This window comes from Vitis vinifera, chromosome 18 (genome assembly GCF_030704535.1).
Source record: "Vitis vinifera cultivar Pinot Noir 40024 chromosome 18, ASM3070453v1".
In the NCBI taxonomy this organism is placed as follows: Eukaryota; Viridiplantae; Streptophyta; class Magnoliopsida; order Vitales; family Vitaceae; genus Vitis; species Vitis vinifera.
The window spans coordinates 6,522,395-6,538,026 of record NC_081822.1 but is presented as its reverse complement, the minus strand read 5'-3'; the positions used below and the strand labels follow the sequence as shown (position 1 = coordinate 6,538,026).

The window sequence follows — 15,632 nt, the reverse complement described above, 5'->3', positions numbered from 1 at the left end:
GACTTTATGTTTTTTTATAAGATGTTTTTAATTCAAATTTTAAGCATTAAAATGTTTAGACAGCGTATTTTTGGAAAAAAAAAAAGGAAATTATTATTTAAATTATAATTTTGTCCATAATTTTCTATTTAAGAGAATTTTACGTGTATATATATATTATCAGTTTTCTAATCTTTTGAAAATTTTCTATTAATATTAAAATTTAATATTTGGTCTTCCAATATTTTCCTCAGTGCCTTCATTAATGACGTGTGTGAAACTGTAATTTTTTTTAGGTTGGACCTACCACACTGAAGCTAATATTAACGTTTATTAAGCACGTTTGTAGATTCAAATGTGGACTAACCACCAAAACATTCATTGAGCTGAAGAAGCTAGGGTCCAACTTTTCCATGGAAACAAACATGTGATGGGATTTTGATAAGCGTTTCTTTTACACCAAACACAATATCCTGATTATTTGCAAAGCAAAGTTGATGCACTAAAACCAAGCAATCCTGTTTCTTGAATACTAAAGAAAAGGAATGGGAGGCGGTGGGAGCGGGGTTGGCAAAAAAGTTGCAGAGCTATCTTGAGATGCACCCTCATTTTGTACTAAAATGAAAATAAGTTCAATTGAAGCCAAAGGATACCCCATTTGGAAACCTCAATCTTCCTAAGCTAGCAAAAGGGCAAGTGGGCAACTTGTATCATCAACAAAGCTCGGTGTTAACTGTTAAGAGTAATGAATATGATGGAAGATGTGTCCAAAAGCAGGCAGCGAATAATGAATATCTCCCAGAGATATATGTGATGTAGGCTGTAAAATATTTAAAACCGTGGAAGGGCCCATGGCCCCATATCCTGAAATGTGAGTACGCATCGTCTCCACGACCTTTTGTGAAGAAAGTTGTGGCAACTGGAGACCTGAAATCCTAGGGGCCAATCCCCATCACATATCCTCGCTTGCCCTTCTTCCCACCTTATCCCTTTCCTCAAGGCTCAACAACAAACAACCCGCACCTCCAACTCTGACGCTATATTTTGATGATTTTAGTGGCAGCTAATGTCACTTCTCCATTTCCTAACTACACAAATTTGTTTCACAATTCCACCTAATTATTTTTCAAAACTAATAATGATTAAAATTCTAACATAAAAAAAAAAAAAGATTAAAATTTATGCATATAAATCTGAGTGATGGCTATTGATTAGAAGCGAGAGAGGGCATTTGGTCGGAGAGATGGCCCAGTAAAGGGGAGTGTGGATAAAACGTGCGTTCCACCCGCCAATCAGAAAACAGAGAAATCACAATCCCTTGCGATTGCCTGATTGGGGCTTGGTCAATATTCTCCACTGCTCCCACCCAACTCCTCCTCCTCACTCCTAACTCAATCACCCCAATCTTTCTTTTTCTCTCACCCAGAATTAACAACAATTCCATTAACACATTTCACGAGCTCTAAACCTCCATCTCTCTCCCTCTCTCTCCCCCTGATTTCTAGGGTTAGGGTTTTGGGAGCAGTGCAGAGCGCCATGGCTGTGTCCAGCAGTCTCGCTGCCTCATTTACGGGGGCCAAATTGGAGACTCCTCCATTCTTGAATTCGGTCTCATCCTCGAGGTCTTCTTCTCAATATCGCATTTTCTGCAAGCCCGCCCGCACTCGGCGATCCCTAATTCAGAGAGGGGCTTCCTTAAATTCTAGGTGTGAGGTTGCGTCTGACGCCTTGGTTGACACCGATTCCACCAGGTCTTCCAGCGTCTCTGCTCTTGAACAGCTCAAGACCTCTGCTGCTGACAGTGAGTTCTCTTTTCCCTTTTCGTTCTTGTTTCTTTATTTCTGGAAGTTAATTTGTGCTTTCGGGTGTTTTTCTTTTGAATGTGATTGTGATTTGTTAGTTTGTTGGGTTTTCATAACTCTTTTGATGAATTCTAAATCAGTAATTTTCTTTAACTCTAATGGCCTATCTTACTTTGAATGCGCATGTCTTGTTCTATTTTGTTAGTTTGAGCTTATTTCTTGGGAGAAATGTTTGACTGGTTTGGTTCATTGTATGAGTTTCTCATAGTTACATCAATAAGTAAGAAAATTCTCATTAGCTGATGGGTAGTATTTATTCGAAGGAAAGAAATGATCAAGGCAAAACAGAAAGGAAACAGTGATCATATCATAGTAGTCATTTCCATATTTAATGCACAGATGGTGAATGTAGTGAGCATTATTATCTTTGCAATGCTGCAATTCATAAATGTTGGAAGTTTTATGAGTTCCGCAATTGTTTAGCATGAATCTGAAAGGTTGTAATTTGGATCCTGAATCTCAAATTACGAATGGTTATCTCCTCTTTACTTCGCAAGTGTCACCCTGTGATTTCTTAGGTAAGTGTTGGTTGTACACACTGCAGTTTCATTTCATTACCATTCTTTTGTTCTACTTTTCCCTTCTCTTTGAAAATTCACATCTTTTGTGGATATTTATGTCCTTTATGCCTGAATATTTGCAATTATCAAAGAACAAATTGTCATATATTTGCTTCAGTGGGTGAAGGACTGTGGCTTCTGTTCTTCAACAGAGAATTTGTTGCCCTACATTTTAGATTCTGCTTTATAACAAAAATCTGTTCTTTATAAAATATTCAAATAAAATCATAGTTTTACTAAGCTTTGGATTATCCTATGTATTGAATCATGAAACCATGTACTTTACGCCAGATTTTATTACATGGTGTTTTTTGCTGCAGAAAGAGCAATGTTCACTTCTTTTTCTACTAGTGATTTTTTCACTCTGTCAGCCCATATCTTCTGAACTTTCTGATATTTTGGACTCTTTTACTGGTTTTTAGCAAATAATATGAGCTAACTTGCTTTTAGCATATAACATGAGATAAATTATTCTTTTCCCTTTTTATGGAGGTTGTCTGATACTCTTCACAAAATATTGGTGATTGTTTCCTGGAGTACTGGTGTTCTTTTTTCTTATTTTATTTTTTGGATACAATCTCATGATTGACGTTTATCAGGGTATACAAAGGAAAGGAGCAGCATTGTGGTCATTGGCCTTAGTATTCATACTACACCTGTTGAAATGCGTGAAAAGCTTGCAATTCCAGAGGCTGAGTGGCCACGAGCCATTGGTGAGCTGTGTAACTTGAATCATATAGAAGAAGCTGCTGTTCTCAGTACCTGCAACAGGATGGAGATATATGTTGTAGCTCTATCCCAGCATCGCGGGGTTAAAGAAGTGACTGAATGGATGTCAAAGGTGCCTACTTTCTCTCCATCTATATTGTGTTTGTTTAGGCTTCCAGTAAGATCCTTTTGTCAACAATTTTTATTATGGGAAAACGATAATTTGTGGTTAATGGGGAAGTTGGAATACATTGACCTTTACTATATAACTTGGGTGCTCTTCAGGATAAGGTAGCATGTATGCTTAGTGATTGAGATCCAACATGCTATGGCTTCTAGCTTCTAAGATGTAGTTTACTTTGAACATAAGTTGACCTTGGGAACAATAAATCCAAACTGTCCCAGGTGGTTCCTGCTATCCATCCATTTCCCTTTTCTCCATTAAGTTTGACCCAACTTGTCTGCCTACATCGTACCTGATCTTCGCTTACTCACCCAGATCACGGGAAGCAACAACATTTTGTAGCGTAGTCTGAAACCATCATCATCCAAAAAAAGGCTGACTTTTTTTCTGGGTTAAAGTGAAGTGTCAGATGTTCTACAAATGTAAATGTGCTTACAGTTTGCTAAAAATCATTGTGCTTCTGGCAGACTAGTGGGGTTCCTGTTTCAGAGCTTTGTCATCACCGGTTTTTGCTGTATAACAAGGATGCTACACAGCACCTGTTTGAGGTATCTGCTGGGCTAGACTCTCTTGTCCTAGGAGAAGGTCAAATCCTTGCTCAAGTTAAACAGGTTGTAAAAGTTGGGCAAGGTGTTGTTGGCTTCGGGAGGAACATTAGTGGGCTGTTCAAGCATGCAATCACTGTTGGAAAGCGGGTTAGAACTGAGACAAACATTGCTGCTGGTGCAGTTTCTGTAAGCTCAGCTGCTGTGGAACTGGCCCTCATGAAGCTTCCTGAATCCTCACATGCTACCGCCAGAATGTTGGTGATTGGAGCGGGCAAAATGGGGAAGCTTGTAATCAAACACTTGGTGGCAAAAGGATGCACAAAGATGGTCATTGTGAATCGAGGTGAGGAAAGAGTTGCCGCAATCCGAGAGGAGATGAAGGATGTTGAAATAATCTACAGACCTCTTACAGAAATGCTAGCCTGTGCTGCTGAAGCAGATGTGGTTTTCACTAGCACTGCATCAGAAACCCCTTTGTTTTTGAAAGAGCATGTTAAGGATCTCCCTGCTGTTGGTCAGGATGTTGGGGGTTTGAGGCTGTTTGTTGATATCTCCGTTCCTAGAAATGTCGGTGCATGTGTCTCAGACCTTGAAACTGCACGAGTTTACAATGTTGATGACCTGAAGGAGGTTGTGGCTGCTAATAAAGAGGATCGACTCCGAAAAGCAATGGAAGCTCAGGCAATTATCACAGAGGAATCGAAACAATTTGAAGCTTGGAGAGATTCGCTGGAAACTGTTCCCACTATCAAGAAATTAAGGGCCTATGCTGAAAGAATCAGAGTCGCAGAGCTGGAGAAATGCTTGTCAAAGATGGGTGATGATATCTCAAAGAAAACAAGGAGAGCTGTGGATGATCTTAGCAGAGGTATAGTGAACAAGCTCTTACATGGTCCAATGCAGCACCTGAGATGTGATGGCAGCGACAGCCGGACCCTGAGTGAGACCCTTGAAAATATGCATGCTCTCAATCGAATGTTCAGCCTTGAGACAGAGATATCTTTGTTGGAACAGAAGATTCGAGCCAAGGTGGAACAAACACAGAAGTAAGCTCCTGTCTCAAATGTCTCCAATAACACATCTTTCACTTCCTCAAATTTGAATAAGGGGAAAACTTCCTCACCTGTCAGTAGTAGTATTATTACTGTTGTAATCTTCATTCAAATAGATAAACAGTAAAGGTCCCTGTGGGGAAAAATTCATTTGTTGGTAGTACCCTTTTGCTTAACTCTCATTCGGGTTTCCTTCACGTCCAAGTGTGTTCTTTGGTTGCCATTCGGCCTCGTAGGATACAAATGAGGATTTATAAGGTCAGCGTTATCCATGTACCGGATGTTGTGTCCCAACTCTATGGTCTGTATCTGGAATTCTATCATTCCATGTAATTAATCTACTGATTATTTCAATTCTGAGATTTACATGCTATTTTGCGAAGCTTTCATTAGGATTTTTTCTTTTTTTAATTTCTGAATGTTATTTTAAGGTGAAAATTTACAACTCTGAATGGAAAGATTTTTTCTGAAAATCATATGCTCTCAAGTGATTTCCCAGTTTCATCCGCTGCTGCAGACTCAAACAGAAAATCATAGAGCTACAATGCCATTTTGTGGGTGTACTGCCAGCAGAAACTTGAGGTTCTACCTCCCGTAGTTTGAGCTGTCAATTTAGCAAGTTTGGATGGTCTTGGCAATTGGTTTGGACTGGCAGTTATGCGCGGCCCATTTTCTGGGACAAGCTTGTAGCTGAGTCACCTTGGCCCAAAAATATGCATCCCACTCTGAATTGACAAAAAAAAAAGAAAAAAAAGAAAAAAAAAAACCAAATAAACTGCTTGAATCTACGACCACAAAATTATAGTACCAGTTCTCTTCATCTATCTAAAAGTAACTTTAAGCTTTCCGAATAGAAAATAAATACTTAAACTGCATATAGAAGGCATTGTATAGGTGGAGCTTTGGGCCATGAACCTTAAAACTAATATAACTTAAACCAAATTGTACTTAAAGAAGCATAATATTGGTTTGATTCACTATCTAGGAGGGTGATGAATTAAATTTAAAAAAAAAAAAAAGATTAGTTGGGTTTCAATTACTTTAAATTGAAGAATAAATGGATGGATGAAGATTTCCCATGGTGGAATCAAACCCATTTAAAGACAAAAACCTCAATTAAATAGGATCATGTTTACAATAGATTAAAAATGCGAAAAATAGAAGTAATTAAAAAAAAAAAAAAATTCTTCTTAGGAAGAAGTAAAAGTGACGAACAGGTAAAGTGAAGAGTAAGAGGGAGAGCGAGAGGCTGAAAAGGGAATTTACAGGAAGTGGGTGTTGAGGTACAGAAAAACAGAGAGAAAGGTTGAGAGTGATGGAGGTTGGCTCTTGGCAAGCACCAACAACCTTGAGAGAGGCGAATGGCGGTCCCCACATCTTCACATGATGCCATCTACATCTCTGCAATTCATGCATCTCAATTTCAACGTAGATATCAGCTGGTGTTTGGAGAGCGAAACAACAGGAATTGCCAGATTGGGCAGCAGAGCCAGGACAGTGCGACAGGAACGCGTCGAAGTGGGAGATGCTGATTGATTTTGACTCCTGAGTTTCCCTGGGCCCCTAACCAAACCATCATTGCTGTTGCCTTTTTCTTTTTCCCTTGAATTTTGTTATATGGCGCGAGGTAATCTCACGGTCAGCAATCGGTGTGGGAATAATTGTGTGAGATGAATATTATTTGTCTTTTTGGAAGATTAGCATTTCATCTAATTATTTCAAATGATTTAGTATCATTCGGCTTTCCACCCCCCTTTTTATCTTGTTCATTTCTTGAGATTGACTTATATCATGGGGCTTTATGGTTGAATTATATGCTCTATTATTTTGATGATGCATTGTATATATTTGAATTTTTGAATTTTTATTAATTGCATTCTAAAAAAGGTTTGAATTCAAATTGAAGCGATAGCAATGAAATGACCCTATATGAAGCAATTCTCTCTTGTGTTTAATTTACAAATGGAAATATACATAAGATATTTTTTCTATTATATGTGTAGAACAATGTCATCATTTATAAATATTGTACAAGTGTTTTGCTTAAGGTTTTTGTTTTAAGAATGTCTTATGAACACTATTGACTAATTGTTAAGTAGAATCATAATCTTGTTTTTTTTTTTGAGTTTTTTTTTTCAAATATAATTTGAGATTACCTTAGGATACCCCGTCCCCCTTCTTTAGCCTTGTTTTTAAAAAAATTGTGTTTTTTTTCCTTTTTTCTTGTGATAAAGGAGAGATGATTTAAGGTTTCCTAATATCATCACTTGATAATAATGACCAACAAGAGTTGTAAATAGAAAATTAAATATGGCAACTAAAGCAAATAGTGTAGCTCACTAGCTTCTATGACTAGCCCACTTGCCTCAACCTAACTTTAACAAGCCAACTCCATTCAAGGTTTCATTACCCTTTTGTAGCTTAACAATAAACTCGTGATTCTATTGAACCTCTGATTAGCCACATCATTTTAAGTTTGTTTTTCCTTTATTTAGCTTACTATATAGTCTTTTTTCTTCTTGTTAGTGATTTAAGCAAGCTTGGATCAACAAATGAGCCAACATGCGAAGCTATGACTATTAGAGAAAAATGTCCATGTCTATAAAACAAACAAGCTTAGCCTTTTGTACTTGGGTTTAGATTATGTGTTTTGTGGGAGAAGTGTAAGATTGATTTGTTTAAGTACTTAGGGTAAACAAGTTAGGTAGTCTGCTTCCTCTTTGAGTTAAATATAGGCTTTCAAGTAGTATTTCATATAAGAGTACAAACAAGTAAGTAAACTAGCTAGTCATATTCACAATGACTTAGTACCTATAGCTATCTAAGACACTCAAGGCTTGTGTAAATACCGTTGGAACACTTTTCTTAATATGCTATGCATGTTAAAAAGTGAAGATTGGTTACATATCATATCATGGTTATATTCTTGATAAAGGTTTTCACGTGCACCATAAAAAAGGAAAGGCATATGAACATTGATACTCTTTCTTTATCAATGTCATTTAAGAATATTGTTATATGAAAACTTGATAGAATTCCTTATAGTTTTGGATCGTACCTATAGGAGGTATTTAGTGGAACTATAACAAAGTTGTATCTTAAAAGCTAGAGTGATAAAGGTGTTCAATACGATTTCTCGCATCATTATATAAACTAAACTTTGGTATTATGAATTGAAATATATAGATGATTCTTCTTTTATGAAATCAGTGGAAGAGGAGATTTGAAGAATTCCTCCCAAGCTTCGCAATATTAGATGTTGTATTTTGGAGGTCAACTCTTCATATTTCTTTTTGAGCGTCTAAGCTATTGGAATAAGATTTGACTATTGGTGGGTTTGTTGGTCCTTGGATGACAATTCTCCCTTCAAGTGGCGTTCACACTCCTCTTACACCAGATGAGGCTACAAAAAGGTGTGTTTGGAGTCTTTGGACATACCCATTTGGTGGCTAAGTTAGCTTAAGAGGATTTTTTTGGTAGAGTTTCCTCAATGATCAAATTGCATACCTTTGCTTCTAATATTGAGATGGCTTTTATAGGAGGAAATTTATAACATTCCTCTTACTTTTATGGCTACACCTTTACTGTACATTTAATGCTTAACGTTCAATCATTGATTGTTTGTAACAATTGTTTTTTTTTTTTATGTGAATAACGACTACCAAGTTGTTCATTGAAGACACATAATGAATTTATTTATGATGGTTAGTTGCTTGGGTAGATAAGGTTGTTCGATAATACTACTTGAGGTGGTTTACTCTTCTAGGTGCCATACTACTCAGGGTTGTTCATCTGAATAGCTCCCCACATGGTTGATGCTTTGTGCTTCTTGAATTGTTAGTTGATCATAGTAATTGAAGGATTCACCTAGTCCCAAATCTTAATTACACTAGGTTGTAGGTTGCATGACTCTTCCTAAGGTGAAAACCTAATTTCAAATTCAAAAAGCTCTACTTGCTAAATAACAAAACTTCGATTTGATATTAGTATGTTATTTACTAGTATTCCATTTCATGCCTTCAATTAAGAGAGTTGATTATGTATTGTTATGTGGCTTGCATTTACTTCTTTCTAGATTGATTCATCTATTGTTGAAATCATTTGTCTTTTTGTTCTTGCTAGATTCATGAAAAATCTAGTGTTTCCCATGGATGATGCTAATTGAAAAAGCACAATTTCTTCAATGATCAATTCATTTAGGATCAACTCTATTTTGTATTTGAGGCTATATATATCTTTTCTAGTACAAGTGCTAGTTATAGGAGGTTTGTTTAGGTTTCTCATTTTGAAAATACCTTTTGGCAAGTATCGACTTATTGGGTCAAATTATAATCTTTACTTATTTTTTATCAAGCTATGTTTTAGATATGATTTGAGATTTGGTAGGCCATCACACCATTTTTAAAGTTGCTTGAACTCTTTTTAGGTTATACTTTGATTCAAGTATGTTTACTTACTATTTTATTATCCTTAACATTGCATCAATAATTTTATATTTCCACTCTCTACTCTGTGGCATATCGAAGTTTTACCAACTTTTCAAGGAATCATGATTCTTGGTTAGTGTATTTTGTCTTGTCATTGCAAGTTATGCTTCACTAAGTGTAGAGGCAATGCGGTGTTAAAGTGGTTTCCAAATGAGATGTTAAGGGTCACTTCTTTTTATTCCCCATCTACTATTAATCTAAAATGAGGTCACTCATTTTTATTCCCTATCTATTATTATTATTATTACTAATATAAATGTATGACCTCTTCATAAAACTTTTCTACCCAAATTACTCGTATATAAGTCAAACTTTTCTATCGAAAAGCCCTTATAAAAATGATTAATTTCTTTTTATATAAAATAAGTAGCATGTATTTTCATTTCCATTTCCATTATTTTTGTTTGTCCACCATATAATGGTCATTATTATGCCTTGATTTTTCAAACTTTTCTTTGAAAAAAAAAACCCTATAAAAAATTTAATTTTCTTTTATATTGTGGAGTCCAAAATCTAACCATTCTTCAAAAAACCTCGATAAAAATATTAATTCTCTTTTAAATAAAACCCTTGTAAGAAATAGCATTTGAAATTTAATCAATAATATATTAATTCCTTTTTAAATAATATCTTAAAAGCCCTTGTAAGAAATTTAATTCCCTTTGACAAAAGTTTATTGAAAATGAAAGAAGATGCTTTCCCAATTCCTGCCTTCTAAAATCATTCTTCCAATAGCCTATAAATGTAAAAATTATTTTATACCTTTTTTTCTTCCCAAAATACCCCTATTTATTTATTTAATATCATAAAACTATTCCATTTGTAATTTTTTTTATAAGTTGCTATCAAATTATTCTAAATTATCATAATATAATTTCCCCTTATTATTTATTATAAATGATTAAACTATCTTATAAAATAAATTATTTTTTCATTATTTAATTGTGAAAGTGTATTTTAAATTTACACCTTTTAATTTTTATTATTATTTAAGTTTAGTTATTATGATTCTCATTGTTGTGTTTGTTCTCTTTCCATATGAACTATAAAAGAAAAAAAAAATTCTTAGTTGTTATTGTTAAATAATCAAAGATTTTAGAATGAAACAAAGATATCATAATAATGAAAAAAAAGAAAGCCAAAAATATAATGTGTATACCAAAGGTGTGAATACTATTAAAGAAAAGTGAAAGTTAAAAAAAAGTGAGAATTATTAGTTTTTAACTCATAGGTTTCAACTAGTACAAATGAATATTTGAGAATCAATCAATGGAAACAACAAAATTTGTTAAAAAAAAAAAAAAAAAAAACCATAGAAAGGGAGTTTAGCTAAGTGACAACAATCCAACAAGGGAAACATTGATTTGATAATTTCAATCAAATAATTTATGTTTATCCAAGGCCATGGCTAACATGACATCAATATTCATTGAGTTTGTAGACTCAACCCCTTTGATTGAATAAAAATTGAACCTTTCTGTACCCTTCCATTTTTAACTAGAAAGAATTGACAGGGGTATATACCACATAAATGTGTTGATCATGGGGGAATATGGTAAGATGCTTTCTCATAATTTGAGAAGAGAGAGTGGAGAGAGTATACTACTTTTGCCGAAATGATTATCTTGAGATGTTGAGGGTGTATAATGGTAAAAGGAGAGATAAGATGGTATCTGCATGGACCATGGTCCCATTATTCCTAAAAAATCAACTCAAGGGGGCTCCACACCCAAATCATACATTTGATATAATAAAGGGAGATGAAGGTATTTAAAAAAGGAAACGCCACCATATTATTCTTCTTATCCACCAATTTACAAGTTTGTCACCATCATTATCTCCTTGTGAAATACAAATGAAGACTCCTCCCCGCCGAGATTAAAAGAGTGGTTTACCAAGCAAAACTCCCTCCCATATGTACAATATACATCTCTCTCAATTATCATTTCAGGTGTTTGGGATGGGGTCTCACAAAGGCCCGTCCCGACTCCCGTCTCCTACCCACTTGTCTCCATTCGTCGCCCGCCCCACGGATCAGTTTATGCATTTTGCTTTTTTCCTTTTTTCTTTTTTTCTTTTTAAAAATAAACCCATAAAAAGGAAAAATAAAAAGAAAAGGAAAAGGAAAAAGAAAATCAGAATCTAGCGTTTTCGAAGCCGTGCAAGTCGCTCACTTTATTCATCGACTTCCTCATCATGGCTACTTTAGCCAGCTTCTCAGCCGCTCTCCACGCCGATGTCGGCGTAAGCGGCTCCCCATTCTCATCCACCAACGTCACTTCCCTAGTCTCGCTGCTTCTTCTCCTGTGTTGTTGGTCCAGTTGCTGCTGTCGCCTCCAATGTAGCTCCGCCATCTCCGTCTCCAAACCCCGAATGTACTCTTCGGCTGATATGGAGTTGAACTGCATCAACAAAGCTCGAGCCGATGACAGCAAGTGATGCCCGCTCGACATATCACCATGCTCCACCAATCTCCTAGTCTCAGCTATGGCTCGCGTCGTGATGAATAGATTTCTTAGTCTTTCGATCTTGGGCCCAGATCTGATGGTGTGGGGTTGAGGTACAAGGAGTGCCTGTTCATTACCGTACACCATCTCTTTAGTGGCTGAGTCTTTGTAACAGCAGCGTACTGACATCACGTGATGCGTACCCACCGCCGATGCTGGTGCTCTCAGCTCCACCAGCAATTCCCTCTCCTCCTCCGCGTACAGATCCCCCAGTCGAATTGAACCGGCGTTCAAAGCCGTAGGCCGTCCGTTGCACAGATAAACACCCGTTATCTCCGCCCGGGTAGAGCCGCCAACGAAGCTCAGCTGAATGCGTAGATCTTGAACCACCACGCTCAGTAACCCGCCCACGCACTTGGCGAAGGCGTCCTCAGCTGGCTCCTGGCTGTAGCCGCCGCTTTCCCCGAATCCAAACGAATGAACGGGAATCTCTATGTGAGAGAAGCGGGTGCTGGAGACGTGGGCAGGCACATGGCGTTGATTTGGGGCTTTGGAGTGAACCCGATCGTCTTGACCGTCCGATAGTAGCATGATGCTGGCAACGGGGTTTCTCTCCCGTCTATCCTCGAGCACTTTAGTGGCTTTCCTCAGCGCCTCCCCCACGCTAGATCCTTGGCTACATACAAGCCGATCGATGATGCGGCGAGCTGATCGCTGGCCATGAGCCGTCATTCTTCTCAAGGGTAACAATCGCCTAGGACTAGCTGAGAAGGCAACAATGGCAAGACGATCAGAGGGGCCGAGAGAGGAGATAACCAAGCGCATGGCCCTTTTAAGCATTTGGAGCTTGGAGCCGGTCATGCTCGCGCTCACATCGAGAACAGTGACTAAATCAATGGGGGCGCGCCGCGCCGGGTCTAGAAACGGTGCCGTTCTGGCATAGTGATGAGGTGGTGGTGGAGCCTTGATCCTAAGAGCCACGGCGTATGTCTCGTGACTCCGGCCCACTGAAACAACCGCAGCCTCCTGCAGCATCCTTACTTCCACATTCCTCCTCGAATCTCCACTGTTGTTTATCACAGTTTCATCGCATGAGTTCACCGAACATGAAGGATTAGGATTGACAAAGAATCCCTGAAACTCCTCGATCTCCTCTTCATCGTCTCCCCCATTCTCGTCCGCCTCCGGTATCGGAATGAAACGACCACCAGAGGTAGGAGACAGCAAAGGTTCATCGTCGTCATAGGTCCTAAAATCAGCAGCTTTAATTTGCTGCTGTTGTTCGAGCTTGGTTTTGACATCCCTGATCAAGGATTCCTTCTTCCTCTTATCGTTTTCATTTTGGGACTTGATGACATATCTGTCCGCGATTACCTCGTCTTCTTCTGGCTTTCGGTTCTTATGGATCATGAGTAAAGGCTCGTCTTTCCAGGTGGTGTTGCAGACTGGGCACACGAGGCTTCCTTGCTTTCTAACGTGAGCTGCTATGCAGGAGAAGTGAAAGGCGTGCGAGCACTCTGCTGTGTAAATGGCCGTTCCTTGACCAGTCTTCACGCTTTGCAAGCAGATTCCACAGCTATTCTGGGAAAAGGAAACACAACCAACCAAAAGAAAATATGTCAAGACTTTTTCATCATTTCAACAATCTATCACTCCCTAACCTACTAGCCTATGCTACTCTCTGCCAGCTACTCACCCGAAGCTTGAAACTGTTTCTGAAGATGGATAACTTTAGAGGGGATCTAGGAGAAGACGGGTTCGAGCCCAGTAGCGATCTCGGGGTTTTGGCGGTGCCGGTGGGCGTAGTGGTTTTGGCTTGGAGTTTGGGACTCTCGTCGATGGAAGGTGTTTGAGCCGCTGCTACAGTGGTTCGGCAGCGCAAGCTGGGACTGGAAACAGGTTGAGACTGCAGCCTAGGCGTGGAGGTGTTGCTACCGCTGGAAAACAACCCCAACTTCGTACCGCTTCTAGGGCTGGGACTGGGGCTAGGAGTGGTATGCCGCTGCTTATCCCCATGAGTGGCCTGAGAGTCTCGATGGATGGTAGTGCAAAAGGCTCTTCGCCAACCAGTACCCATATTCAGACACCAGAGAAAAGGCTACCTCTCTCTGTTGTATGTGGATTTTGTAGATGCAGAGAAAAAATGGTTTTGCTTGAGATGGATCTGATGCTGACACAGAAGACAAAAGGGTGGAATCGAGTTAAGCGAGAAGAGCATGGGATCAAATGAAATAAAGAAGAAAAGAAATGAAAAGGCACGAAAGAGACAAAGAATTAGGATTAAAGATAGAGAAGAAGCAGCAGAGGGAGAGCAGAGGAAGGCAGACCTCCTTTTTCCTCTTTTACTTTCTCTTTCCTTTTCTCGCTCTCAGTCTTTCCCCTTTCTCTTTCCTGGTTTCTTTATAAGCCCCAAAAGATCTCCTTCTCTCTCTGCAACCAAAAAGACTTAGAGATCTACCTCTTCCTTCTCTGGGGCATTTGAGTGAGCTTCTTCTTAGCTTTCCATATTTATATTCATTGGAAATCGTAATTTCCATATCAACCTTACCTCGTAGCCGCCACGTGCCCAAACCACAATTTGCTTAAGATGATGGGATCTCAAGAATCACAACCGTTGATTTCCACTAATCATAATCCAAGTGATGAGAATAGATGGTAGGGGCGTCTCTTGGTATTTGTACTCGTACACCCTCATAATTCACATATCCATTCACAGTAAAAATAGGCCACTTACGTTCAAAGATGGAATGGTAAACATATATATAGAAAACCGAGAAGTTTGGCTCCAGCTGGCATATCTTACTGCCCCAGTTAACTAAAAGGTCACTCTGTCAGTATCCCTTCAAATCCGAATGGATTCACCACCCATTCTACCTGCCTACCTATCTATCTTATCTAGGCCTCTCCTCCTTCCCAATCCGCCCACCACTTCTCAAATTTACCCACATCCACAGATCCACCAATTTTTTTCTTCCCTATTTCTATAGATAGAATAGGATGTTTTGGAAAAAAAATCCTACCAAATCTGCTCCTTTCTTTCCTTTTTTTTCTCCGTTCCCAAACACAAAATGGGATGTTTAGGAGCAAATAGATAAAGAAGACAGAACGAGAGAGATCTTGGGAAGAAGGCATTTAAATAACAACATGAGATTGAGCAAATGATTGATTCCAATTTGATGTGGTTTGATTTTGAAAACAACACCCCATTACTTTTCAAGGTAGAACTTTAATTCTTTTCAAGCAGGTGAAGTGGTAAAGATCCCTGGGGATTATATTAAACAATATATAAGATTAAAAATGACGTTGATAGGCCTTTGCAAGCTTGTTGGAACAAGATCTCCCTGGAAGGCTTTCCTTTGAAAATCATCAAAAGATGGAAATTGTGTCTACTACGCTCGTTGGCCTCAACTGGTAGGCTATGCGCTGGTGCTGGGCTCCAACATCACTGAAAGTCTCGATACTAATTAAAGGAAAAAGGGCTCGCCACTTTTTCCAATACAATCAATCAATCCACAATGATGTTTTGTAGAAGTACGTACGGAATGATGATGATGATCATCTCATCTGTATTCAAATGCCAAAAGTTGTGAAAAGTGGACGCTCCTGCCCATTAGGATTACGATCTTTACTGGGAGTGTCTGAGTCCAATATTCAAAGACTGAAATCATGAGATGAGCAAAGCTTTAAAAGCTTTGGAGGGAGATGGTCCAGTCGGAGGAGAAAGAAGAGAGTGGTGTGATGAATAGTCAATTATTCCGACAGTCAAGGTTGGGTATTTCGAAGCTCTTACGCCGTTTCTGCCTCT

At 38.5% G+C, this 15,632-nt stretch overlaps 2 protein-coding genes across 3 annotated transcripts; one reads left to right on the top strand and one right to left on the bottom strand.

The window, feature by feature from the left end:
• Positions 1-845: 845 nt before the first annotated feature.
• LOC100259052 (glutamyl-tRNA reductase 1, chloroplastic-like) lies at positions 846-5,259 on the top strand. Its single transcript, XM_002285547.4, has 3 exons — positions 846-1,780; positions 3,001-3,242; positions 3,761-5,259. Exons 1-3 carry the CDS (start codon positions 1,516-1,518, stop codon positions 4,889-4,891), a joined length of 1,638 nt encoding a protein of 545 aa, XP_002285583.1. The 5' UTR covers positions 846-1,515; the 3' UTR covers positions 4,892-5,259.
• A 5,890-nt stretch (positions 5,260-11,149) lies between these two features.
• Positions 11,150-14,326, bottom strand: LOC100253915 (E3 ubiquitin-protein ligase WAV3). 2 transcript variants are annotated; one of them, XM_010666148.3, is made up of 3 exons: positions 14,155-14,326; positions 13,524-13,997; positions 11,150-13,408 (listed from the first exon to the last, which is right to left on the bottom strand). In XM_010666148.3, exons 2-3 carry the CDS (start codon positions 13,902-13,904, stop codon positions 11,516-11,518), a joined length of 2,274 nt encoding a protein of 757 aa, XP_010664450.1. In that variant the 5' UTR covers positions 13,905-13,997; positions 14,155-14,326; the 3' UTR covers positions 11,150-11,515. The 2 variants fall into 2 exon arrangements, with proteins under 2 accessions (XP_010664450.1, XP_059591012.1); XM_059735029.1 differs by having other exon boundaries at positions 13,524-14,326.
• Positions 14,327-15,632: the final 1,306 nt, after the last annotated feature.